The 27491-nt window shown below is 39.1% G+C and overlaps 1 protein-coding gene across 2 annotated transcripts in view; it reads left to right on the forward strand.

Moving 5' to 3' along the window:
- The window catches only part of LOC100338139 (CD302 antigen), a 150659-nt gene that overhangs the window by 29144 nt on the left and 94024 nt on the right, over positions 1 to 27491 (forward strand). For both annotated transcript variants that reach the window (XM_070070821.1, XM_070070822.1), the window contains exons 8-16: positions 462 to 619; positions 2282 to 2392; positions 2923 to 3011; positions 3137 to 3306; positions 5897 to 6096; positions 7769 to 7911; positions 18680 to 18761; positions 21837 to 21905; positions 23610 to 23724. In XM_070070821.1, the coding sequence (XP_069926922.1) occupies positions 462 to 619; positions 2282 to 2392; positions 2923 to 3011; positions 3137 to 3306; positions 5897 to 6096; positions 7769 to 7911; positions 18680 to 18761; positions 21837 to 21905; positions 23610 to 23724 (1137 nt within the window). The remainder of the gene's footprint in view (positions 1 to 461; positions 620 to 2281; positions 2393 to 2922; positions 3012 to 3136; positions 3307 to 5896; positions 6097 to 7768; positions 7912 to 18679; positions 18762 to 21836; positions 21906 to 23609; positions 23725 to 27491) is intronic.

Raw genomic sequence — 27491 nt, forward strand, 5'->3', positions numbered from 1 at the left:
TACTTTTCTAATTATTTGGAAGCTAAAGACTGGTAAACAAAAATATACTAGACCGCAGTGTTATGACCTATTCCTTGGATTCACTAATAATAGTAGGTGCCTATTTTGTGCTGCCACGGTGCTAATGTTTCATTTGTGAAGGCAGCAGTGGATTGTATTTCTGTTCTAATTGGAACATCTATAGTTGTATTCATAGAATTCCCTAATTCCTTTAAAGCCAAGTTAATTTACACTAGATATCAAGAACACCACTCTACAAATCATAGTGTAACTGCTATAGCTGCATACTCTGTTTGCATAAGTGACTTGAAAAGCCTTCACTGCACAACCTGCCTGCTTTATCAACATTTTAATAGGCTAATTAAGAATATCTTAAAGGCTTTTAAAACTACATCAGAATGTAAAAATGTACTTAGTGTATCACTAAGTAAAACTAAACAAATGGGACATTTTTCTTTCAGATGCCAAAGAAGAAATATGGACAGGCCTGAAGAACATAAACATGCCAACTTTGTTTCAGTGGTCAGATGGTAGTGACGTGACTCTAACATATTGGGATGAGAATGAGCCAAATGTTCCCTACAATAAGACTCCCAATTGTGTTTCCTATTTAGGAAAGGTAGGAAACCTCCCTGGTTTATTTCTATTCTTATTGTAATACCTAATGATAATACTTCGATTGGGATATTTGTATATGAACAAGAAAAGAATATTAAGAACCTTGTATATGATCTTTATGGCATCTTCTGAAAAAAAAAAAAGTAAATTACAGCAGTTACTAAATAATCTGCTTCCTGCCTGAGCGCAGAGAATCCCTTTAGAACTGAGACCCTTGTGCCAAACTGATCCTAATAACCTGTTTTCTCATAGGACCAGGGTCTGCATCCTGTTTCCTACCATTGGTGTGATATTTGTATGTAGCTATAATCTAACCTAAAAAAAATCCCATTTTATGGGGCTGGCTTTGTGGCACTGCAGGTTAAGTGGTTGCCTGCAATGCCAGCATCCCATATAAGCACTAGTTCAAGTTCCAGCTTCTCTCTACTTCTCATCTAGTGCCCTGCTAATGCACTTGGGAAAGCAGTTGGGTTCCTGGCTTCTGGCTTTGACCTGGCCCTGGCCCACCCCCAGTCTTTGTGGCCATTTGGGAGTGAACCAGTTCATGGAAGATGCCTTTGTCTCTGTCTCTGTTTCTGTCTTTCTGTAACTCTGCTCTTCACATAAATTTTTTCAAAAAAATCTTTATGAATTTATATTTAGATCAAGTTTATATTAATCCTACTATGAGAAGTGAAAAAAAATGTGTTTAAAATTAGATCTGAATTTGTTCAAAATGCCTAAACACTTATTGAACATGTTTTAAAACCAAAAAATAGGCAGTATCTTGATCAGGTTTGGCATATGTCTTTCTGTGTTTAATTTGTATCAATCTCCTGTGGGTAGTTGTCTCTTAATTGGTTGTGTGGGTGACTGTGTCACCCAGCCAACTGAAAAGACACAAGTGGGAGCGATACACAGCATACGTATTTAGAAGAATTTCCACGATAAAGATGTGTTTAGAAAGGTATCACATTGGTGCTATATTTAAAAGAATGTGCAAAATGCTTTTTAAAAAAGAGTAGAAGAATGGAAATTAGGTGCTATGGGGAAGAGTGAACTAATGCCATACCTAAACAACATCCCGGTGCCCAGAACTGCCCCTTCTCATGCCTGACTTACTTAAATTTAACTGGAAGGAAACACAGTGATTCAGCCAGTTAAGCAAAATTAATGTTAAGCAGCATATTTGAAAGAAAACTTTCAAGTCTTGGCTGAGGTAGAGTTGAAAGAAAATTGTGGTCTAGAATTCATGGAGCACAGCTGTTCTACCATCCTCACTTTACATATGAGGAAACCAAGCCAAGGAGGGAGTTGACTTCCAATATTTTTAAACTGGTCATGTCATATGGAAGATTGGCATACTGGCTGAGTTCTTCCTTCAACGTCTTTACCCAGGGTCCTATGTTGTTTTTATTGTTGGTCTTACAAGAAAAATAAAATTCATCCACAGTGTGACCTTCAGGTGATACTGAGATAACAGGCTGTGAAACACAACCGTGCAGGCCTGTTTGCATTTGCTGAGAGTGTTTTCTCACAACCAGTTATTCACTACGTTCTCTTCCTCTCCTTCTTCCCAGCCCTCCTTCAGCCCCAGACCTTTCTCATAGTTTTTGTGAATTCAGTTCTAAATGTATGGCAAATAATTTCTTTTGTGAGCAAATATATTTGTATCTTTTAAAAGCTAGGTCAGTGGAAAGTCCAATCTTGTGAAAAGAAACTTAAATATGTATGCAAGAAAAAAGGAGAAAAAATAAATGATCCCAAGTCTGACAAGCTATGTCCTCCAGATGAGGTATGTAAACTCACTGTGTAAAATATCCTAAGCTGTATTGCACCTTCTTGGTTAGAAATGATAGTTGAAACTTAAACAACTTAGACCTGTGAAATAGAAGAAATCACTACCTGTTGTTCATTTACATGACAGCAAACCAGAAGGCAGTGAATCATAAGATATTGGCATGCATACTTGCAGAAGAAAATGTCAATGTTTCATGAATTTTTATACAAACAAATATGATTACTATCCATGATGCTGATTTTTTACTTCCTCTACTATTATTGTTCAAAAATAACTTAGCTTACATACTTTTATGATGAGCCAGACACTAATTTAATTGTCTTTAATTCATCCTCTGTGAGTCCACACATGTGATCAGGGTGGGAGGTGGAGGTTCCCACGCTCATCACATGTATGCATTCACTGGTCATAGCCTCAGTTTCCACAAGTTGTAAGATGTCATCAGTATAACCGAGACTTGCTTGTCAGAGAGGAACGTCATCAAGTCTGGAAAGCATTGTGACAGCATCTCTTCTCGGATTTAGGGCTGGAAGAGACATGGAGAAGCCTGTTACAAGATTTACAGCGATGAGGTCCCCTTTGGAAAGAACTGCAATCTGACTATCACCAGCAGGTGTGACCACTAGTAAACTGTTAACTCTCAGCTCTTTTGCGAAACAGTTTTCCTTGGAAAAAAGTTTATCTTCAAATTAATCCAAACATTGTAAAACATTTGTAAATTTGATTCTTCTTTTGTAGTTTTGAGCAAGAATTTCTAAATGATATGATGAAGAAGTATGATAAATCTTTAACAAAATACTTCTGGACTGGCCTGACAGATGTAGATTCACGTGGAGAGTATAGTTGGGCAACTGTTGGTGGAATAAAGCAGGCTGTAACATTTTCCAACTGGAATTTTCTTGAGCCGGGTGAGTGTTTTGGCCTTTAGTGTAGCAGAATGGAGTGGCTAGCGAATGCAGCATCCTTCCCAAAGGTGTTCTTCACTTTTAAAATATGTAGGAAATGATCTTCAAGGATCTCTCTTTGGAACCAAAGGTAGAATCAGAGGCAATGTCTTCTCTACTAAATCCTTGGGAATAATCTGGTGAAAGAAGTTGGAAAATTTATTCCCCAAAGCTACCATCTAACAGCATGGAGCTACAATCACGAGTATGGGTTTTTTCTTCTTGATATGTATGTCTCCAACAGAATCTAGCAGCTTTTTGTGTTGCACTTTACATTTTCAACTCACTGCTTATCTTCTTTTTCCAAAATTAAGTATGTTTCTTGTCTTCTCAATGGTTAATAATTAAGCAACATATTATAGATAGTGTCTAATCTAAAAGTTAGTTCATCTTTCTCCAAAAATCCTAAAGCATCAGCCATGATTGTCTGTAGAATCAGGATATTTTTTTTAACTTTTATTTAATAAATATAAATTTTCAAAGTACAACTTTTGGATTACAGCAGCTTTTTCCCCCCATAACCTCCCTTCCAACTGCAACCATCCCATTTCCCACTCCCTCTCCCATCCCATTCACATCAAGATTCATTTTCAATTCTCTTTATATACAGGAGATCAATTTAGTATATACTAAGTAAAGATTTCAACAGTTTGCACCACACAGAAACACGAAGTATAAAGTATTGTTTGAGCACTGGTTATACCATTAATTCACATAGTACAACACATTAAGGACAGAGATCCTACATGAGGAGTAAGTGCACAGTGACTCCTGTTGTTGATTTAACAACTGACACTCTTATTTATGGCGTCAGTAATCATCCGAGGCTCTAGTCATGAGTTGCCAAGGCTATGGAAGCCTCTTGAGTTCGCCAGCTCCAATCTAATTTAGACAAGGTCATAGTCAAAGTGGAAGTTCTCTCCTCCCTTCAGAGAAAGGTACCTCCTTCTTTGATGGCCCGTTCTTAGAATCATAACATTTTGGCCAGAAAGGATATCAAAAGTCCTTTCTAATTTTGGGGTTGGGAAAATGGAAGCTTAGAACTGTGATTTACTTAACAAAGGTCATCTGTTTATTGAATTAATAAAATCAAGATCTTCTGATCTCCAAGCGAATAATTTTTAGAGGAGTTTGGCTTTGAATAAGACATCTGTTATAAAGCATCACACTTTCCTCCCCTTTGAATTATTTACATTTTTGTGTATGTTTTTCTAATGTAATCATGAAAATATATTTTGTAACACATAAGTTGGAGTGTGTAAGCTCATAATTGAACCCAATATTTGAAATAATGCCCACAAAATTTGTAACACATGGTCATCACCACTCAGCATGAGTGGTATGGATTGTAACAGTTATCTTTTTACTTGCAGTAGAGAACACAGATGCTAATCTTGGTTAAATCTCATCTTAGGTTAGAAATATTTTAATAGATAAATCACACAGATTTCTCTAATAGTCACTCAGATAACTTAGGGTAAATATCACACACTTATGGGTAAGCCTCAGTGATTGGAGGGATGATGAAGGAGTAGCAACCGTGGCTACCACTTCAGTTCTGTGATCCAGGCAACTGCCATTGAAGTGTCTTTACCATTATTACTCCCAGCATCAGCCAACTTGGTCTACATGGGCAAGCAAGTCATGAATAGGAGCATAGAACAAGGGAAACAACAGCACGCCTACCCAGGGTAGGGTGGCCTTAGTTTCCTTCATTCCTTGTTCTCCTTGCTGTCCACACATAAGACATATGGCTTCTGCGTTTGGTAGGGTAGAAGTTGTTCTCATTATTTTCCACTGTACGTGACTCTTCTTGTCTCCTGTCTACTTCAGGCAGTGTGGCATAATGGAAAAGGAGCATGATTTTCTACAAAACAAATTCTAGTTCAAATCCCAACTCCATCACTCCCCAAGTATGAGCATGGGCAGCTCACTCAGTCTTCATCAGGAAAATGGATTGGATGGTACAAACCACCTTTTAATGTTGTAATGCATAAGTAAAATTGTAGGCATCATAAGATAAATAGTAAACAATATGTGTTATCACATATCACCTTCTGCCTTTATGGTACCAGCCCTACCTTTGGGTCTAAATCTAAGAGTTTTGCCTTGAAGTTTACTTTTAACAACTTCTGAATGTTGTTAGCCTGACTTGAGCCCCTGTCCTGAGGAGTGTAGTGGCTTAGGATGCTATACTAAGAAGCAGCCTACATGGATTCATAATCCTGGATCAACCATTTACTGATAGTGTGACCTAGGACAAGTCCCTGAATACTTATTGCACCTCAGTTGCAAAAGTAGAATCCACTCTATAACCTTGTTGTAAGGATTATTTAATTGAATCCTTTTAAAAATAGTCTCTGACAAGTTGCACACGCTTTTGTATATTACTCACCCTTATCATCATTATGATTATTCTGAATAGTATTTCTTTTTCTCCCTTTTCTCCATTTTGTTGTGTATTCTATCTGCCTGCCATGGCTCAGAGTAAAAACATGATTGAACTTTAATTTAACAATTTAATTTTTAATTAAACTTGCCAATTTAATCCCAGCTTCGCCAGGTGGGTGTGTAGCTATGTCTACTGGGAAGTCTCTTGGAAAGTGGGAGGTGAAGGACTGCAGAAACTTCAGAGCACTTTCAATCTGCAAGAAAATGAGTGGACCTGTTGAACCTGAGCAAATAGCTCCCAAGCCAAGCGACCCCTGTCCTGATGGCTGGCATAGTCTCACCTCCAGTCTTTCTTGCTATAAGGTAAAGTTACCTTGTCATTCACTACTTCAGCAAAGTTACCTTTCTACTCTCCTCGTTTCTGTCCTTGTACAGATTATGTTCTTCCTCATATATGTTTGTAACCTAACGTGTTGGAGCCCGGGTCCTTAATGGGCATGAACCTCAAGTGGCAGGTGGCTCAGTCCTACTCCCTGCACGATACTGTCTGAAACAGAAGCCAAAGCCAGAACAGAGTTATTTCTTTCTGGGAAGTCCAATAAGTGGCATGTCATGATGGTACTCATCTTGGAGCTCTCAGACACTTCTAATGCTTGTTGTCGGATTAAGAATCCCATCACTTCTTAGAACAAAAAAAAAAGTTTATTTTCATATCTGTATCCATCAGATAGTCTCACAAACCGTTAGATACTACCCCAAAATTCAATGGCAATGACAACAGTCTGCAGGTCAGTTGGGGTTTCACTAATCTAGTTCAGGCTTGAATGGTCAGCTATGCTGGGCACCAGGCCACGACGTGAGATCTGTTGCCATTCAATCAAGGGATGAAGTTGAGGGGTAGCTGCTATCAGAGGCTTGTTTTTCTTACAGTAAATCAGTGAAGGCCAAGAAAGTAAATCCAGCCACATAACCCTGTTTCAGACCTCTGTTCACTTTACAGCCACTGTTGTGCTGTTGGTCACAGCATAAGGCACAGGATCACTTAGGCAGGCCCCACAGTGAGGTATAAAGGTGTGTATTCCACCCAGCAGGAGGCCAGGACAGTTATGATTACATCCCAGGAACTGAAGACTTGGGACCAGTGATCAGCTTACCATTATGTCATCTTCTCTTCCTGCACCTCCCCTTTTACCACCTTTGCCTTAAAATTAATCATCACAAACCAAAGAAACAGTCCAAAGTAGTAGGTTTTGTTTTGCTACCTTCTGCCCATGCTCATACACCAGAGCAAACTGCTCTTTCTCTTTATCGGAAAGTAGTTCTGTTCTTGTGTAGGTCTCAGTGGCTTATATTCAAAATTATACTGCTAGAATATTATCATACAGAACTGTCCCAAAATATTCATATGCATCGTCTTCCCTCCTAGTTCATTTCAAGTCCTAGGAACATAGGAAAACATGGTATCTTGTTGGAGCAATTCCCCGCCTGGCTGAGGAAGGTCATCCATCTGACAACAGTGGCTAGCACCTGTGTCAGCCTTTAGTTGACATTTTAAGCAAGAATTAGCTGTGTCTCAGTACACATATGCACTTATTACACTTGTAAGAATGTATTTCAGGGATGCACACATTTAACTGTAATTTTCTTTTTTTAATTTAATTTTATTTATTTGAAAGACAGAGTTACACAGAGAAGGAGAAACAGAGAGAGGTCTTCCATCTACTTGTTCACTTCCCAAATGGCCGCAATGGCTGGAGCTGGGCTGATCCGAAGCCAGGAGTCCCCTCCAGGTTTACCACGTAGATGCAGGGGCTCAAGGTCTTGGGAAATTTTCTACTGTCTTCCTAGACCATAGCAGAGAGCCGGATCAGAAGTGGAGCAGCAGAGACTCGAACTGGCGCCCACATGGGTTGCCAGCACTGGAGGCTGGGGCTTTAACCCACTACACCACAGCACCGGCCCCTGTAATTGTCTTTGAAACTATGAATACTTTAGGATTGTATCAGAAAACAAAATAACATTTTATTTTGTTCAGGTGTTCCATATAGAAAGAGTTGTGAGAAAGAGGAACTGGGAAGAAGCTGAAAGATTCTGCCAGGCACTGGGAGCACACCTCGCTAGCTTCAGTCATATGGATGAAATAACTGAGTTTCTTCAGTTATTGATGGACCAGTTCAGGTAATACTTCTAGAATGAGAGCTTCTGTGCTAAATTTGATGTCCTCCATGTATTTAAAATGAACATTTTTTTTTGTTATCTAGAAGGCCTTTCAGTGCTTAGCATTGTGTAACATCATGCACTCTTATGTGCAAGACTCTGAAGGATCTGGAGAGTGAGATACCATCCCCACCCTTTGTGTGTAACATGGTCCAATGGTGGGGATAAGAAGAGTGGGACCCAAAATCTAGAACGTAGTTAAGGAGGCGCCTTGGGAATTCAGAGGCGGGATGAAGTGTTTCTGGGAAGTGTAATCAGGGGAATACCATGAAAAAGGTGGATTCTTGGAAAGTAAATAATATGTTTAAAGGTGCACTAGGAGAAAGTACCAGAGAAAACGGAACATAGGTAAGGGCTCTGAGACCAGAATGCTCAAATATGGTAAAGGAGAAACGAATTTAGCTATAAATGGAATTTAGATCCAGAATTGGAATGTCCCTGCTTGCCAGGGAAGGAGTTTGATCACAAGTCAGGAAGCAGTCTTCTATGTGCAGGATACATTCCAAGACTCCCAGTGGATACCTGAAACTGCGGTAGTACATAAGCCTATATAGAATAGTTGTTCCTGTGTATATATACCTGTAATAAAGCTTTGTTTATAAGTAGGCCACAGTAGTATGTTAACAGCATAATAAAACAGAAACATTGTAATAATACACTGTGGTAACAGGGATGTGAATATGCTCTTCATCTTACACTGTCTTCCCCCTCTTGTGATGACATGATCGATTCAGCACCTGGGTGATGACGTGACGAGAGGTGAACGTCCTAGGCATTGTGATACAGCCTCAGGCATCTGTTGACCTTTCCATGATGTGTCAGACGGAAGATCAGCTGCTACATTTCAGAGCAGGACAGCCTAAGATAAATGCCATTCAGAATGGCATATAGTTTAAAATTTAGGAACTGTTAATCTCTGGGATTTTCCATTTAATTTTTTCAGACCACACTTCACCACTGAGACCATGGAAGTGAAACTGCAGATAAAGATGAACTACAAAAGACCCTTCAAAAAGTTCATGTAAAATAGAATTAAAAGATGAGTTCATTTTGGTGCAAAAAAAAAAATTGGAAACCCACACATAATACACATTTCCCATGAACTTTATGACGATTCCTCTGCATGAATGTCATTTTTTTGGCTCCAAAGTAAGCTTATGTTTTCATTCCATTTTACATGAACTTTTATAGACAGACAGGATTAGTAGGGACATGCAGGACAACTAACTTGAAAGATCTTAAAGCTGCCTTGGTGAAATACTACATTGAGGAGTGGCAGTAAGAATCGGAAAGTTAAGAAGTGGTCAGAGATGTTAGAGAAGTGACAGCCATTGAGACTTTGCTGTCAGGGTGCAAGGAGGCTCCCTGAACTATCTTCTGATGTTCTTAAAGACAATATGGAGAGATATGGGCCAGGCGTTGCAATCATAGGAGGAAAATCTCTCTGAAGCTCTAGGGACAATCAGAGCTGTGAGGAGCTTCAGTTATTTTTCTCTTCCCTCACTTTTCTGCACTGAAAATAAAACTCAAAGCTGTAAATCACAGATTCAAGGAAAAAAAAGTCACAAAAGAACCACCACCTGAGAACATTCTAGTGAATCTTTCCCAGTCATTTTGAACCCAACAAAAACTTCAAAGAAGAACAAAACAATTTACAAAACATAAAGAAAATCTAACTATCTTTTTTTTCTCTGGGACATTTAAGGAGACATTGCAAAAGTTTGAGCTTGGAAATGTTTGCTATATTTTAATTTTAATACCCAATAAATTTCATTTGTGTTGAGATTAATTGATATAAGCTACCTATGTTTACATCAGTTTTCAAACATATATTGCAAGTTGTTGAGATTAATTGATATAAGCTACCTATGTTTACATCAGTTTTCAAACATATATTGCAAGTGAGAGATGGATTTAAAAAATCAGGAGGCCAACATCGTGTTATTTGTGATGCTGGTATCCTATATCAGAGCGCAGGTGCCAGTGCTGGCTGCTCTGCTTGTGATCCACCTTTTTACAAAAGAAGATGGCCCAAGAACTTGGGCCCTGGCCACTATGTGGAAAGCCGGGATGGAGTTCCTAGATCCTGGCTTTGTCTGGCCCAGCCCTGGCTGCTGTGGCCATTTAGGGAATGAACCAGTGGATGGAAGATGGATCGCTTTCTCTCTCTTGCTCACACTCTTGCTCTCTTCCTTCCCTCATCTCTCGCTTTCTCTCTCTCTCTCTCTGCCTCTCAAATAAATAAATAAGCCAAGTCCTTTTTAAAACTTCAGAGCACTTGAATAGGTAGTCTATTAGAAATGAGTCGGAAATAAGTATATAACATGAAAACATAATCCCAAGTCTAAATAATTATAATATATATAATTATAAAAGTAGAACCTATCTTAAATCTTGAAAGAGAAATATAGGAATTTTTTAATAAAATCAGGTGTTTAACTCATTTAAAAATAAAAATTGGGATGCAGAAATACAAAATAATTGCAAAAATAGAAATATTAAATAACTCTCATTTTGCCTGGAAACCAAATTTAACAATACAGATTGTATTTTTTTTTTTTTTTTGAGAGATAGAGAGACAGGAAGAGAAAGGCAGAAAGACAGAGAGCTTCCATCCATTGGTTCATTCCTCAAATTTCTGCAATAGCCGGAGCTAAGCAGGGCTGAGGCTAGGGGCTAGAGCCATTAGTCTGGAGTGAAATTCAGGTCTCCCACATAGGTGGCAGGAATGTAACTACTTAAGCCATCACTGCTGTCTCCCAGGATCTACATTGGTGGGAAGCTGTTGTTAAGAACTGGATCTAGGAGTTGAACCCAGGCACACAATTGTGGGTTACAAGCATTGTAATTACTAGGCTAAATGTCCCCTCCTTTATACATTTTTAAAATTTTGTGATAACATATAGAAGAATTGAAGAGAATATTTTTCATCTGTTGAATATGCAATGGATGAGGGAAAGTCCATATAGAAAATTATAAAGAAATAAAATAACAGGATGACTTTCAGCATAAAGCAAGTCATCAAAAGATCCATCTTATCTGTTATCACATTTTATTAAATCCAAGTCTACAAATTTTTTCAGTAATGAAATCCAACTGTATGCTGTTGAAAAGACTTACAAGTCTTGCCAGTTAGTACCTGTCCACCCCAAAAAGCATGATGTTTTCTCTCAAAGGAGATATTAGCCATGAAGTATTATAAAATTGAAAAATTTCAATAAAAATATATCTCTTTACAAATTACAATAACTAATAACATTTTCATGTTGCAGCAAATAAAGGTAGTGCTGGGTAGCCGGTAGCCCACTCTCCAGTTTGCTGTGGTCACGAATTTACTACTTGACCTGTTTCACTTGCTCAAATTGCATACTTCTCCCATGTTAACTCAAGCAGTAGTACCATGTGATCATCTTAATAGATGCTGAAAGTGCATCTGGTAAAATTCATTATTCATTTCTGACTAAACATATAAATATAGACTTGACATATGTAATGAATAGAAATAATATATAAATTCTTAAATTAAGAGTAAAAGGGCTGGTGCCGCAGCTCAATAGGCTAATCCTCCAACTGCGGCGCTGGCACCCTGGGTTCTAGTCCCATTCGGGGTGCCGGATTCTGTCCCAGTTGCCCCTCTTCCAGGCCAGCTCTCTGCTGTGGCCCGGGAGTGCTGTGGAGGATGGCCCAAGTGCTTGGGCCCTGCATGGGAGACCAGGAGAAGCACCTGGCTCCTGGCTTTGGATTAGCGAGTTTCCCCCGGCCGCAGCACGCCAGCCTCAGCAGCTATTGGAGGGTGAACCAACGGCAAAGGAAGACTTCTCTCTGTCTCTCTCTCTTACTGTCCACTCTGCCTGTCAAAAAAAAAAAAAAAAATTAAGAGTAAAAGAATAGGCCGGCGCCACGGCTCACTAGGCTAATCTTCCACCTGTGGAGCCGGCACCCCAGGTTCTAGTCCCGGTCGGAGCGCTGGATTCAGTCCCAGTTGCTCCTCTTCCAGTCTAGCTCTCTGCTGTGGCCCGGGAGTGCAGTGGAGGATGGCCCAAGTGCTTGGGCCCTGCACCCACATGGAAGACCGGGAGAAGCACCTGGTTCCTAGCTTCGGATCAGCGTGGTGCGCAGGCCGCAGCGCGGCGGCCACAGCGGCCATTGAGGGGTGAACCAATGGAAAAGGAAGACCTTTCTGTCTCTCTCTCTCACTGTCCACTCTGCCTGTCAAAAAAAAAATAAAATAAAAAACAAAAAGAGTAAAAGAATAGGTTAAACAATAGATTGTCATGCTTAATGATGAAGCATTAAAAGCACTTCCATGAAAGTCAGAAAAAATGTAAAGATCCCTATTGTCAATCACTATTGTTGATCTTTGGAATTTAGCCCCAGTGCATTACAATAAAAATAATACTATAAAGTGCAAGTGTTTATAATGTATTTACTATAGGCAAAGGCAGATTATAAATGGGTAAAAATATACTATTTACATTAAAATGTGACTGCAAAAATGCTTTAAAAAAGGTAGTGATTGTTACCTTTAAGAATTGAGTGATTAAAAAAAAGTTTAAATTTTCACATTTTCCAGATTACTTTAACATAGCCACTACCATGTTTTTCTCATTAAAGAAAGTGGTCTCACTACTGCATAGTGGGAACCTGATATAAAATACAATACCTGTGTTCCATAAATATTCATTTATTAAGCATCTATTGTAGAGTTTCGGATATTCTAGACTTCAGTACAGATTGATCTAAGCCAACTTAGAGATGCTAACTCTCAGGTTCTTTTGAAATGAGTATTAGCTACTCTCTTACACCCTTGAGAACATATTATAATGAATATAAAATTGAGCCCAGATCCTTACATACAAACACATTTATTAAACAATCATGGCAGCAGGTAAAACATTTTTCAAACAGGTTGTTTCAGGAGGTTGACAGCATCCCAGCAGGGTGCCCTTTTATGTGTTCTAACTACTGCCTTGCATTGAAGGTTCACTTTAGGTAGATGTGAAAATGTTCCAGGGACACAATTCTGTCAATGCTATAGTTGGCATCAGCCTGTTTGAATCACTTGATCTGGTGCCTGGATGTGGGTCCAGTTAAGGATGGAATTCTAGATGACATTTCAAAAGATACAGGCTGCCAAACTCACAGGCTTCTAGTATCCCTTCATGAAGGGTGAGAATTTCTCTGAATGTTTTAGCTAATTCTCACATCTTGAAAAATTTACATTTCACTGATGAGAGTCCATGTCTGACATCACAATGATTAAAAAGCTTCTAATTTCACTGGTAGAAACCCATGTCTGACGTTCACTCTACTAATGGCCAGTCTCCCATGTGGCTTCTGTGTTGGCCACCTCTGGAGCATGGCCTTCTGATGACTGCAGTCTCCCTGAGGGGCAACTTTCCAGCAGGCGACTTCACGGCCCCTGCATCTCAAGCTTGGCACACACACTGTACAGTCGAGGTAAAGTATTTTAAAGTAAAATGCTGATGTAACAACCTCTAGATTCCAAATAAGGAGAAGCAACTAACTGAAACAGGAAGCTGTGAACAAACACAAAGCAATGAGGTCATAGATATTTGTGAGAATCAATGATGAGAAAGTTGAGTATCATATGTGATAGAAATGACCACTTAGAGCATCTATGCACAGAATGGGTTATACTAGGCAACAAAACTAGTAATAAAGGAACTTTTCTTGATTAATTTCTTTGTTTCTGATCATACTTATTGAGCACTACCACATTAAAGAAATTAATATGAGACTGGCGTTCGGCACAGCAGCTAAGATGCCACTTGGAACACCTGCAGTCTATATCAGAGTGCCTGGATTTAGGTCTTGGTTCCACTCGTAAATCCAACTTTCTATTAATGCCCACCCTGGGAAGTAGCGGTGATGGTTTTAAGTACTTGAGACCCTGCTCCCCATGTGGGAGACCCAGATTGAGTCTAAGGTTCCTTGCCTTTTTTTTTTTTTTACAGGCAGAGTTAGACAGTGAGAGAGAGACAGAGAGAAATGTCTTCCTTTTTCCATTGGTTCACCCACCAAGTGGCCACCATGGCCGGCACATTGCCGCTGGCAGACGCCGATCCGGAGCCAGGAGCCAGGTGCTTCTCCTGGTATTCCATGTGGGTGCAGGGCCCAAGCACTTGGGCCATCCTCCACTGCCCTCCTGGGCCACAGCAGAGAGCTGGACTGGAAGAGGAGCAACCGGGACAGAATCCAGCGTTCCAACTGGGACTAGAACCGGGGTGCCAGCTCCGCAGGTGGAGGATTAGCCAAGTGAGCCGTGGCGCTGGCCACCTGGCCTTTTTTTGATCCAGCATTGGCTATTGTAGGCAAACCACAAGATGGGAGATCTCTCTCTGACTTTGTGTCTATCTCTGACTTTCAAGTAAATAAAAATAAATAAATAAAATACAAGTACACTGTGCTCAGTGTTTAAAAAATTTAATGTAAGTTCACAGTGTAAAATTTGGAAAATATAAAAAAGTAATAAAGAAAATAAAAATCATATCCTGGCTATAACATATAATATATATTATAATCTAGTTATATAGTTAATATTTTGTGTAAACTCTTTCCATTTTTTCTTGTCCTATACTTGTAAATTTTGCAAAATTTATTTTTCACAGAATGTACTGTTCAATTTTCTTCTGATCACAAAAGTAATCCATACTGAATTTAGAAAACAGAACAGCAGAGGGAGAAAACAAATCTGCATAATCCCTTCACTCATAGGAACCATGTTTTATTTGTTCTCCTATCCCAGAAATTAACACATTACCATAATGAAGCAGACTATGTTGTCTGTTTATTAAGTGCTCTGTTAAAAAAAAGATAATTTCCCTCTGCTATGCTAAGGAAGAGAGTATATCCTAAAACTAAAATTGAAGCCATGGCTTAAGAGAGAGAAGGAAGCACACCCATTTGTATTAGAAAATGATTCTAAAGCTTACTGCTTCACAGTTTAGCTTGTCATTGCAGGAGCTGACCTTTCTCAGCAAGATATCCACTTCCCAAATTATGTATTGCATGCCAAGGAGTTAAGTCAGATTACTGCTATACTTCTCAGAATCTAAATTCCACATCTCTATTTGTATTTCAATGAAAAGACTTCATGGTGCACCAAGTCATTAAGGCTCTGCGATCTTTGCAACTCTTAATGGCAGCCCAACAGGGAAAGCCATTGTAGAGCAAAAATAGCCATGGGATTAGAGAAGAAAGCCTTGTTTGCTGTGCCATGTTGCTGTGTACAATCCCTCCCGTGATGTGCATGAATGGGTTTAAATGTAAAGCTAAGGCTTTGCAGACTCAGCACGCTCATCAGATAGTATTTATTGGAGGTTATGGCTGAGGTGCTCTTCTCCTTAGCAACAAGATGCAGCAGGAAATTTATTGGGAATAAAAATTTTTACACAGTTATACATATTAACTTTCTATGCAATGTCTTCTTAACCTAATAGCTTTAAAATCATATACTTAAGTGGTTGGAGTAGGTGAAATCTATAAAGAAAGAAAAATTTCAGCTTGACTTGATTCCCTCATTATGATTAGGTGCCTTTGTTTCCCTACAAATTTTCTAAAATTGGAAGAGAGCAGTGATTAACGTAGCTTTCAGTTTTTTCTTCTCGTTATTTATCTATAGCTAAACCAGGTCAAACCAGAAACAGATAAAGTTCAGGAAATCATTTTAACCTCTGACCACACACACTCAAAAATTGCCTACCCATAAGATGCTATGATTTTCTGTGTTTATGACACACAAATGAATCTCTTGAAATGAAGCTGAAAGCTGTAAATTTATGAATTGAAATGAAGTTTAATCTAGTGGGGATTAGAAATTTTAGACAGGCAAACTTTCCTCTGAAAAATTGTTCTTTGAGGTGCAGCAAAAGAGCCAGAAATGGGCTTGAAAGCAGAGAAGTAAGGGGCTGGTGTTGTGGCATAGCAGGGAAAGCCGCTGCCTGGACACTGATGCCAGCATCCCATATGGGTACTTGTTCAAGTTCCTGCTGTTCCACTTTTGATCGAGCTCCCTGCTAATGGCCTGGGAAAAGCAACAGAAGATGGCCTGAATGCTTGGGCCCCTGCATTCACATGATGAAACTCGTAGCTTCATCCTGGCTCAGCCCTGGCTATTACAGCCACTTGGGGAATGAACCAGCAGATGGAAGATCTCTCTTTCCATGTCTCTTTCTCTGTAACTCTGCATTTCAAATAAATGAACAAATCTTTAAAAAAAAAAAAAAGAAGAAGAAGAGGAAGAAGTAAACAAGTTTCTAAGAGGAAGGAGAGGAAACCTTTGGTTAAGAGAAGACTGGGTGGGATCCTATAAAAAGTCTGCCAGTGGGAGCCTCTGAAAGGCTAGAGACAAGACATATGATCTCCGATTGTCTTTCTGGTTGTCTTGCTGATTGTGTAAAGAAGATAAACTATCTAATGCTTACTTTAGGAGAAACACGAAAGTCTATACACAAATTTCCCAGCCCCAAATAAATAAAAGCTTTGGATGAAATGAAGTTATATTTGTAAAAATGAGAAAGGAAACCTAACCTCCTCTTTATTTTAGTAATCTGATTTTAACTGCAGTGTGTGGAAATTATCTAGGCCCTGTGGTTTAGAGATTCAGCACTCAGAGTGATACCTTCAAAAACAGGAAAGTTCTGATGAATTGAAGACACAAACTGCAAATTCCTCTCACAGCTACTGCTTAAACTGGATGTAATTGCCTCCACTGGATTTTTATTTTATTTTATTTTATTTTATTTTATTTTATTTTATTTCTTTGACAAAGTTAGACAGTGAGAGAGAGAGAGACAGGGAGAAAGGTCTTCCTTCCGTTGGTTCACCGCCCCCAGTGGCCCCTGCGGCCAGCTCACTGTGCCGATCCGAAGCCAGGAGCCAGGTGCTTCTCCTGGTCTCCCATGGGGTGCAGGGCCCAAGCAATTGGGCCATCCTCCACTGCACTCCCGGGCCACAGCAGAGAGCTGGACTGGAAGAGGAACAACCGGGACTAGAACCCGGCGCCCATATGGGGTGCCGTCACTGCAGGTAGAGGATTAACCAAGTGAGCCACGCCACTGGCCCGAATTTTTATTTTAAGTCCACAAATTGGTGACCTTTCTCAATGAACAGTGCTAAAAACCAAGTAATACAATAAAAACCAATAGGTCATGGTCCTCATATTTCATTGCAGTAAGTTGAAAAACTTGAGTTTAAAATGAGGGAAAGGTACTTACAATATTAAAATATGAGGGAGTGTTGCACAAAGGAAGAGATAAAGCAATTATTTTATTAAAAAGAGAGAAAGTAATTTCAAATTTAGTCTGGACCAACTTTTGGTTCACTAGTAAATTCTGTAAAAATGCAGACTTAATTCTTTCTCAGTCGTATGTTCCATATAGACCACTAACCCTGTTAAGCCTGAGAGTAGGAATTGTTCTTAGATCTGAATCCTAACCCACCTCTAATATGCATTATGTTTATATGTATATTGCATTTGTAAACATGTTATGAAGGCATATGTATACACACACACACATACACACATACACATGCACTGATCATCTATTCATGTGCCAACAAAGGTTAAATTATACAGAATGGAGATGGTCTACTCAGTAAAGCTTAAAAGGTGTAATAACATTTAGGAAATATTTACAATGGGAATTAAAGGCAGAGGCAATTTCCTTTGGATGTATTACTTCTATTATGCTGCATATTGTAGATTCCTGGCTAGAAAAAGAAAAGGATCACTAATGTCATGTCCTGCCTCCATGTGTGTAGCAGTGTATTCTTGGAATGCCTGGCCCCTCCTAAAGGCCAGTCTGACCCCTGGCACACGGTGCTCTCTCGGAAACACTCACCACCCTTTGAAGACTGACTTGTGCTGCTCGTTTCATAAAGCGTTTCCTCACTTCCTGCAGTCCACAGTGACCTCTCCTTTCTCTGAACATTTATCACACTTAAGATTTATGTGACTTACTTGATAGCTTTCATAAATAATTTTGTCATATTTTCTTTGCTTATATATATTTTGTTTCCATGACTATTTTATAGTCCACTTGAGGATGGATATTAGATCTTATACTTCTGCATATTGTTTTTGCTACAGCTCAAAGTCTTGTATATGAAAGTATAATACTTATGAGTGTTAAGTATAATCATTTAGGTGACTGCTTACTTATAATTCTCTGGTGTATTTCTTTGGCACTTAGAAAATATTCAAATTTATGTTTACTTTAAGCATAATGGGCAGTATTAATCAAATAAGTATTAAAAATTATTTAATAAAAGTATAGCCAGATAATTTGTTTTTCATTTTAAAGAAACGAATTCAATAGTGTTATGGACAGATACTATAAGTAAATGCTATTGCTGTACTTGGATATATCTAAAAATATTGTCTAAGATTAAAGCACTGTAGTGAAAGTTTTAGAATAATCACAAACTTTATTTCCTCTTAAGATTTAAACCAGAACAGCTCTTGTCTCTCATATGAAGAGAATAACTTAAAATTTAGTTTTTAAAATGATTGTTCTTTTTCTATAGGTACTCCATATTAAGGGTCTAGTTTCATTTCAACACTTCTTTATATGGATTGAAACTGTGTTCTTCAGTTAGTGACAAGATCTGAATAAACTTACATGTCTGAAGCACTTTAGACATGTCAATGATAAATATATTTACCCAGCATTCTTCTCAAAAATTTTTCATACTTTTTACACAGTGATCATCGATGGCTTTGGGTAGGTCTGAATAAAAGAAGCCCAGATTTAGAAGGGTCCTGGCAATGGAGTGATCGCACACCAGTGAGTTGAAACTTTTTTTTTTGGGGGGGGGTAATATGGAAAAAGTGTTTGTTTAAGTAACAAGTAAATTGATTGTTAAGTAATACAGTCATGTAAGATTCCTGTAGAATCACAAATGACCATGAATAGCCAAAGCAATCTTGAACAAAAATAACAAAGCTGGAAGCATCATATTACCTTACTTCAAAATATACTACAAAGCTGTTAGAACCAAAAAAGTGTGATACGAGCATAAAAACAGACTTGTGAAAGAAGGGAACAGAATAAAGAGCCAGGGCCAGCACTGTGACACAGTGGGTTAAGCCGCAGCCTGCAACACCCCCATTGCATATGGATACCAGTTCATGTCCTGGCTACTGCACTTCCAATCCACCTCCCTGCTAATGTGCCTGGGAAAGTAGTATAAGATGACCCAATTCCTTGGGCCCCTGCCACCCACATGGGAAACCAGGAACAATCTCCTTGCTCCTGGGTTCAGCCTGGCCTAGCCCTGGCTGTTGTGACCATTTGGGGAGTGAACCAGCAAATAGAAGATTTCTCTCTCTCTGTCTAACTCTTTTCCCTCTTTGCAACTCTGTTTTTTGAATAAATAAGTCATTTTTAAAAATCATCTCAAATGGATTAAAGACTTAACTATGAAACCTAAAACTGTGAAACTACTAGAAGAAAACAGAAGAACAGAAGTAGAAAAGCTCCATGATATTGGCCTGAGCGATGGTTCATTGGCTATCACCTCAGAAGCACAGGCAATAAAAGCAGAAATAGATAAATGGGATTATATAAAACAAAAATCCTTCTGTAAATCAAAGGAGATCATGAATAGACTAAAGAAGCAACCTATAGAACGGAAGAAAATATTTGCAAATTATATATCTGATGAGCTAGACATCCAAAATGCACAAGGAACTAAAACAACAGCAAGATAACAAATAACCTGATCCAAAAGTAGACAAAGGACCTGAATAGACGTTTCTGAAAAGAACACATACAAGTAGCCCAGTATATGAAAAATTCTCAACATCACTAATCATCAGGCAAATACAAATTAAAACCACAGTGAAGTATCACCTCACAGGTGTTAGAATGGCTATTATCAAGATGACAGAATTAAGCATTGGTGAGAATATGGGAAAAAGGGAGCACTTGCACACTGTTGGTGGGAATGTAAATTAAAACAACAATTATTATAGGAAGCAATATGGAGGTTCCTCAAAAAATTACAAGTGGAACTACCAGGGCCAGTGTTACGGCATAGCAGATGAAGTTGCTGCCTGTTACACCAGCATCCCATACAGGCACCAGTTCATGTCCTGGCTGCTTCACTTCCAATCCAGCCCCCTGTTAACAGCCTGCGAAAACAGCTGAAGATGGCCCTAGTACTTGGGCCCCTGCCTCCCGTTGGGGGACCAGATAAAACTGACTCCTGGCTTTGGCCTGGCCTAGCCCTGGCTGTTGGCAGCCATCTGGTGTATGAACCAGAGAATAGGAGCTATCTTTCTCCTCCTCTGTTTCTCTCTCGGGTGTAACTCTTTCAAATAAATAAATAAATCTTTAAATAAATAAATAAAAGTAGAACTACTATAAATGAACTAACACTCCCAACTATTGGGAATATATCCAAAGGAAATCACATCAGTATATCAAGGAGATAGATGTACTCCCATGTTTATTGCAGCACTATTCACAATAGGCAAGATAGAGAATCAATGTTAAGTGTCCATCAACAGATGAATGGGTGAAGAAAATGCGGTCTATGTGTATACAATGGAATACTTTTTAATCATTAAGAAGAATGTAATCCCATCAATTTAAGCAACATGTATGAACCTGAAGGGCTTTATAAGCCAGGCACAGAAGGATGCCAGTGTTCCCACTCACATGTGAAATCTAAAAAGAGATGATCTCATAGAACTAGACACTAGAATGGTGATTGCTAGGGAATAGTGCAGTTGCAAAGAGGGAGAGAGACGTTGATTAAAGGATGCAAAATTTCAGTTAGATAAGAGGAGTAAGTTTAAGAAATGTATTATAAGATACTGACTGTAGTTATCAATATATTATATTCTTGAGAAATACTGAGACTCAATATATAGTTTTCTTGCCACAAAAATAGTAACTATGTGAGGTAATGAATAAGTTAGTTAGACTTAGTCATTCCATAGTGTATATATATATATATATATATACACTTCAAAACATTTATGTGATATATACATATAATTTTTTCTGAATATTTTTAAAATAAGATTAATATATATGCATATCATATAACCACTAAATTATACATATTTATTGAAATGGATTCACATGTTTATAGTTGGGAAAAATATATGTAGTAAGGAAAAACAAGTTGTTAATATTTTTTATTTAAAAAGAAAATATGTATGTAGTCCAAAAAAGAGAGAGAGATGAATATGATGGTGGTCTTTGTATAGTACAAATTATTTTTCCCCAAAAAGGGTTTTTTTTGTTGTTTTTAAATGTCCTTTTAAAAAAGTAATGTGAAACTTTTCCCTTTTTATATAACAACAGTTATATGAAAAGAAACCATCTTTATCGAGGGAAATAATCTGTTTGGATAACCTTTAAAAATTCTTAAATGTTATTTCAGATGTTTATATTATCCAAAAGGGAGGATTCATGTAACACATTTAGGAGCAAAATGATTCTGGAATTTTCAATATTTGTTCCACCACAGTACTGTCAATTCATTTTGTGTTCTTTCTAAATATAACACTCCTTGACTTTTATTTTCAAATTGGAACATATATGAGGTTAAAAAAACAACTAACACTTCATCACATGTAAAACAAAAATATCTTTCCAAGTTCTTGATTCTATGACTCTAGCGATGAATTTCGTACACCATTAACCTCTACTTCGAAACTGTGTCTTCCTTTGTTTGGATACTTATGACATTTTCTAAGTCCTCTCATGATTTAGCATCCTGGTGTAAAAATGAGTTGAAAAGGTTTTCTTTCTGTAGCATGTGAACATGCTTGAATTATTAGAGCTGCTTAAATTGCAAATATTTATACATCAGTCTTAAATTCTCAAGCCTCTCCGTCTTTTCAGGTGTCTACTGTGATCATGGAATATGAGTTTCAGCAAGATTATGACATCAGAGACTGTGCTGCTGTCAAGGTCAGTACAATGCCAGAAAGTTTGCATGTTTAAAAAACAAATCTGGTATCGTATGTGGTCAGGCAGCAGATCCGTGGGTGCCTTTTGTGTATGAAGTATAATGTTAGGTGCAATGAGTGATAAGTACATTCCTGGCCTTACCAGCCTAACTTGTACTTAATTTGAAAGGATAAAATTTATATTCAGGAAAGGCATTTATGAAAATAGTCAAAGGGTACTGGGTTATTGGGAAATTATATAGTTTAGGTTTTATTCCAGTCTAGCTATGAGATATATCACATAGTAAGTTGAAATCAAGACACAGGAATTGAAGAGGAAAATGTATATTAAAAAGAACAAGGATCCAAGAGCTGGATTTGGGGGAACTGCTAACATAAAAAGGGAAAGATGATGAGAAAGGAGACCACTAGATACAGCTTTACTTTGTATCCCAAGAAAAAGATTCAAGTAGACCAAAAATATTACAGGAAGCGTGCGGCAAATAAGAACTGACGAAGTCATCAGAATGCACTTTTCTCAAAGTAACTCTTCTAGTAATAAACTATAGTGTCCTGCCTTTTAACAGAATTCCCAGGTTAACACAAAAAAGGTAAAAAAGTCCAGTGAAGCTCATGAAGCTCTCAGGGGTCCTTATAAGTGGAGAGACTTGAAAATTCACAAAATTAAATAAATAAGGCCGGTGCCGTGGCTCAATAGGCTAATCCTCTGCCTGTGGCGCCGGCACACCGGGTTCTAGTCCTGGTCAGGGCGCCGGATTCTGTCTCAGTTGCTTCTCTTCCAGTCCAGCTCTCTGCTGTGGACCGGGAGTGCCGTGGAGGATGGCCCAGGTCCTTGGGCCCTGCGCCTGCATGGGAGACCAGGAGAAGCACCTGGCTCCTGGCTTCGAATCAGCGCGGTGCACCGGTCGCAGAGCACGGGCTGCAGCGGCCACGGTGGGGGGTGAACCAACGGAAAAGGAAGACTTTTCTCTCTGTCCTTCTCTCTCTCACTGTCCACTCTGCCTGTCAAAAAATAAATAAATAAATAAAAAAGAGATACTGATGCAGCCCGAATCAGGGACAAGCCCAGCCAGGGCAGTGTTCCACAAGGAGAATCTTATTTCATCAGCCGCAGTACCCACCAGAGCCTTGGCCTTAGAGAAAATGGCCCTTGAAAGCATTAGATACCCACTCCACCCCCCAAAATTATGTCTTCCCCTTTGCTTTCTCTCCTCCTTGCTGGCTGGAACTTGTAGTGAGCTATGTTGGATCATGTAGAAAAGAACAAGAGCCTATACATGGCAGAATAAAACTCAAGAAGGAGCCCAGGCCCCTGAGGCCAGACGTCTATATCACTTATGATCTGCTCTGATGACAGCCTCGTGCTTGGGTACCACCGGAATCAATATTTTTTTCCAGATTCATATTTCTAAATTTTAGAAGTGTGAGATTCTACCATTTCATATCAACAGATACAGGAGGGAAAAAATGGTAATTTGCATCTGGATGTAGATGTGACCTGTATACTGTATTTCCTTTGTCAGCCCCTTTGTAGATTTTTACTCAGGCATTACTGTGTAAACATGCTGCTCATTGATGTGTTCATTTACCAGATATCTCAGGTACTAAAGGTAAAATGGGAACCAAGACTCGAGGGCTCACAGTTTAGTGTTTCCTAAGCACTATACCAACTGCAAAATATCTTGCCATCGTTCTCTTCCTCTAGGTCAATCAAAGGCCGTGGCGAAGAAGGTGGTATTTCTATGAAGAGAGAGAATTTGTTTATTTCAGGCCTTTTGCTTGTGATACAAAACTTGAATGGGTGTGCCAGATTCCAAAAGGTAAGTGATGTGATGGTTAATCCTTTTCACAGCTTTCTTATGTTCTTAATTTTAACATTGTTCATATGTTAACAGTGTGAAAGACTATGAAGATGCAGTTAATATATTAAGTACCTCCCTGTTTGACTTCTGCTCCTGATAGAAGGTTACTTTATTGAAAATTTATGCTACCTTACTCTCTGATTGCAGAAGAATTTGTATAGAAGATAAAATTTGGTTCACTGGGGCAGGCACTATGGTGTAGTGGGTCCAGTCCACCTCTTGCAGCCATTTAGGGAATGAACCAATGAATGGGAGACCTTTCTGTCTCTCCCTCTCTCTCTTTGTAACTCTACCTCTCCAATAAATAAATAAAATCTTAAAAAAATTTTTAGGTTCATTTACAGAGATTAGATTGTAGAATGAAAGATTATTTTAAGTAAAAGGAGAAATGTCATAGAAAAGAATCATTTTAGTTTTTTTTAATAACTTTTTTTTGACAGATAGAGTTAGACAGTGAGAGAGAGACAGAGAGAAAGGTCTTCCTTCCGTTGGTTCACCCCACAAATGGCCGCTATGGCCAGAGCTACGCCGATCCAAAGCCAGGAGCCAGGTGCTTCCTCCTGGTCTTCCATTCCCAAGAATCATTTTAGTTTTAATTTAGATGCAAAATGAAGATAATCTTGGAAGAATGAGGCAAAAGTTTAGAAATCAGAATGTGGCAGTTCCTGTAAAATTCAGAAGCAATTTTCAGTAAACTCCAAAATTGCAAATATTTTAGATAAATCCAAATTCTAGAAACCAGTTAGATTGATAATAGAACCTTTGATTCCAAAAAGGAGATGAAAAAAATCTTAGCGTTTTACTAGGAGACTACTAAGGAAATAGTAAGAAAAGTATTGCATGAGTCATACTTACAAATTATTTTAAGCAGAAATTGGGTATATTAAATTAGCGGCAAATACACAGAAAGTTCTAAAATGAGTTTAAGAAAAGAGGGAAGGAGGGACGGTTGGTTGGAAAGTTCCCTTTTTATAAATAAAACAATTTTTAAATTAAGATGAAATGAGTTTCTGAACTGAATGTAAACAGGTCATTGAAACTATGGGTATATATACTCCCACAAATTCTCAAAGAACTCAAGTTTTATGTCATGGAAATGCCAATTAGACGGTTGTTCTTTTTCCTAAAAAAAGTGTCTATCATGTTACCTTTAAAGGAGTTCCAGGGGCTGGCATTGTGCTGTAGCAGGTAAAGTCACCACCTGCAATGCCAGTATCACATATGGGCACCAGTTCGAATCCTGGCTGCTCCACTTCTGATCCAGCTCCCTATTAATGTGCTTGAGAAAACAGCAAAGATGGCCCAAGTGCTTGAGTCTCTGCCACCCCTATGGGAGACACAGAAGCTCTGGGCTTCATTGTGGTCATCTGGGCAGTGAACCAGCAAATGGAAGATCTTGTTCACTCTCTCTGTCTCTCTGTCTCTCCCTCTCTCTCTCTGTGTACTCTGACTTTCAAAAAAAAAATAAATCTTAAAAAATAAAACAGCTTCTGATATTCCATCAGGTACAGTAACTGGTGAGTCTCTCTCAAGGTGAACTGTCAAGCTGTTAGTAAAAGGGAGTCAGGGATTCAGCCCTAAGGAAAAATATGGCTGAGTTATTCCTGATTATTTGATTAAACCTTAAAAGGGGGCAATGAAAAATCAGTTTGGATACCCTTAGATAAGTGGCATAAAAACTCATGTATATAATTCTTTAAACTTTTCTCTTTTTTAATTTTATTGATCTGTTTGTATTTATTTGAAAGGCAAAGACAAATCTTCCATTCGCTGGTTCATTCCGCAAATGGCTACACTGGCCAAACCAGAAGCCCAAAATTCCATCTAGGCTTCCCACATGGGTGATAGGAAAGCAATTACTTGAACCATCACATGCTGCCTCCCCGGGTGCAATTAAGAAGCTGGACAGGAAGCAAAGCAGTCGGAGCTCAAATCGGGCCCTCCAGTAAGGGGTGCAAATGTTGGAGATGGGGCCAGCGTTGTGGTATACCTGCCACCTGCAGTGCTGGCATCCAGTATGGGCGCTGATTCAAATTCTGGCTGCTCTACTTCTGATCCAGCTCTCTGCTATGGCTTAGGAAAAGCAGTAGAAGATGGCCCAAGCCACCTGCGTGGGAGACCTGGAATAAGCTCCTGGCTTTAGATCAGCACAGCTCCGACTTTTGTGGCCAACTGGGGAGTGAACCAGTGGAACTCTCACTTTCAAATAAATCAATAAATCTTTAAAAAAAATGTTAAACATGAAATCTTAACCACTGTGCCAAGGACCTACCCTTTGTGTGTATAATTTATTCAGACTGTCGCTGGTTTGAAGTATTAGTGTGACCCTCCTATCACTTTGCCATTTACTAGCATGCCACAGAAAGTGTCGTTGCTCCCTCTAACGCGCCCTTGTTGTGGGGAGCAGCCCGGACTGGACTGAGTTACTGGAATTAAGACTTATTCTATGCATCTGCTCTCCCACAATATGGCGCTGGGAGAGAAGTAAACAGCTTCCGCACAGCTGCCTCCAGTTCAACCAATAAACTGTAGGACTTGCTCCTGATTGGGGAGCAGCGTACTCGGCGTGTGGGCAGCCGAGTTAGGATTGGCGGAGGAGGACTATAAAGGAGGAGAGAGACGGCATGCACCAGGAACATCTAAGGGGAACATCTAAGGGGAACACCTGTGCAGCCCCCGAAGAGAGCCGGCCGGCGGTGTGCCGCTCCCCCGCGGAAGTGGGGAATGTGGCCAGGGGGAACTGCCCTTCCACGGAGGTGGAAGGCACAGTAGCCAACCCGGGAAGAACCAGCAGCAAACCCGGGGAGGGCCGAGCAGACCAAAGAACAGCGCAGGGTCCTGTGTCGTTCCTCCATGAAGAGGGGGAGCGACACTTGTTGGTAGCTGCTTCCTCCTTTGAGAGATTAAATAAGAGAAACCTTAGAAATGACAAACCTGTAACCACAGGAAATAGTATGAAGAGCATGTGATTTTTCTTGTATATATACATGGTGTTTAAATTTTTTATTCATTCCTTTGGGAGACAGAAATAGAGAGCTCCCAAATACCGGTTCACTCTCCAGATACCACCACAGCTAGGACTGAGCCAGTAGTAAACCAGGAGCCAGGAACTCAATCCAGGTCTCCCATGTGGCTGGCAGGAACCCAATTACTTAAACCATTACCACTGTCTTCAAGAGTCTGTGTTAGCAGGAAGCTGTAATCAGGAGCAGAGCCTAGTATCAAACCCAGGCACTCCGATATGGAATGCAGGTATCTTAACCACGAGGCTAACCACCAGCCCATGTATATAAAATTTTAAACTAAAGAGAAGAGACTGAGTCACAAAATAAAAATCACTTAATCAAAGAAATACATTTTCTAAATAACTGCACCCCCATTTCCACAAGCAGAAACAAGATAAAAAAACAAACCACTCCCTATGTGAACTTCATTCCAGTCATTTGAAGCAATCAGTGATTGCTTGATCCAGGGCCTGAATATTACATTAACTCCCCTTTGATAGTACCTAGATTTCTAAGTTACAGTGTGTCACATTCACTTGGTTGTATGTTTCCTTGATTATTACAGCAGCAAAAGTCTATACTTTCTGGTTTTCTTAAGGAAATTTGCCTTTTCTGTTGCCTAAATCACCACTTCTTGGGCTCTTGTCTGTTTATTTTATTACTATTATTTTATTTTACTATTAGTATCCACTTCTTTAAAGTGAATATTTTGCAAAACAT

The sequence above is a fragment of the Oryctolagus cuniculus genome, chromosome 3, assembly GCF_964237555.1.
Source record: "Oryctolagus cuniculus chromosome 3, mOryCun1.1, whole genome shotgun sequence".
Lineage (NCBI taxonomy): Eukaryota > Metazoa > Chordata > Mammalia > Lagomorpha > Leporidae > Oryctolagus > Oryctolagus cuniculus.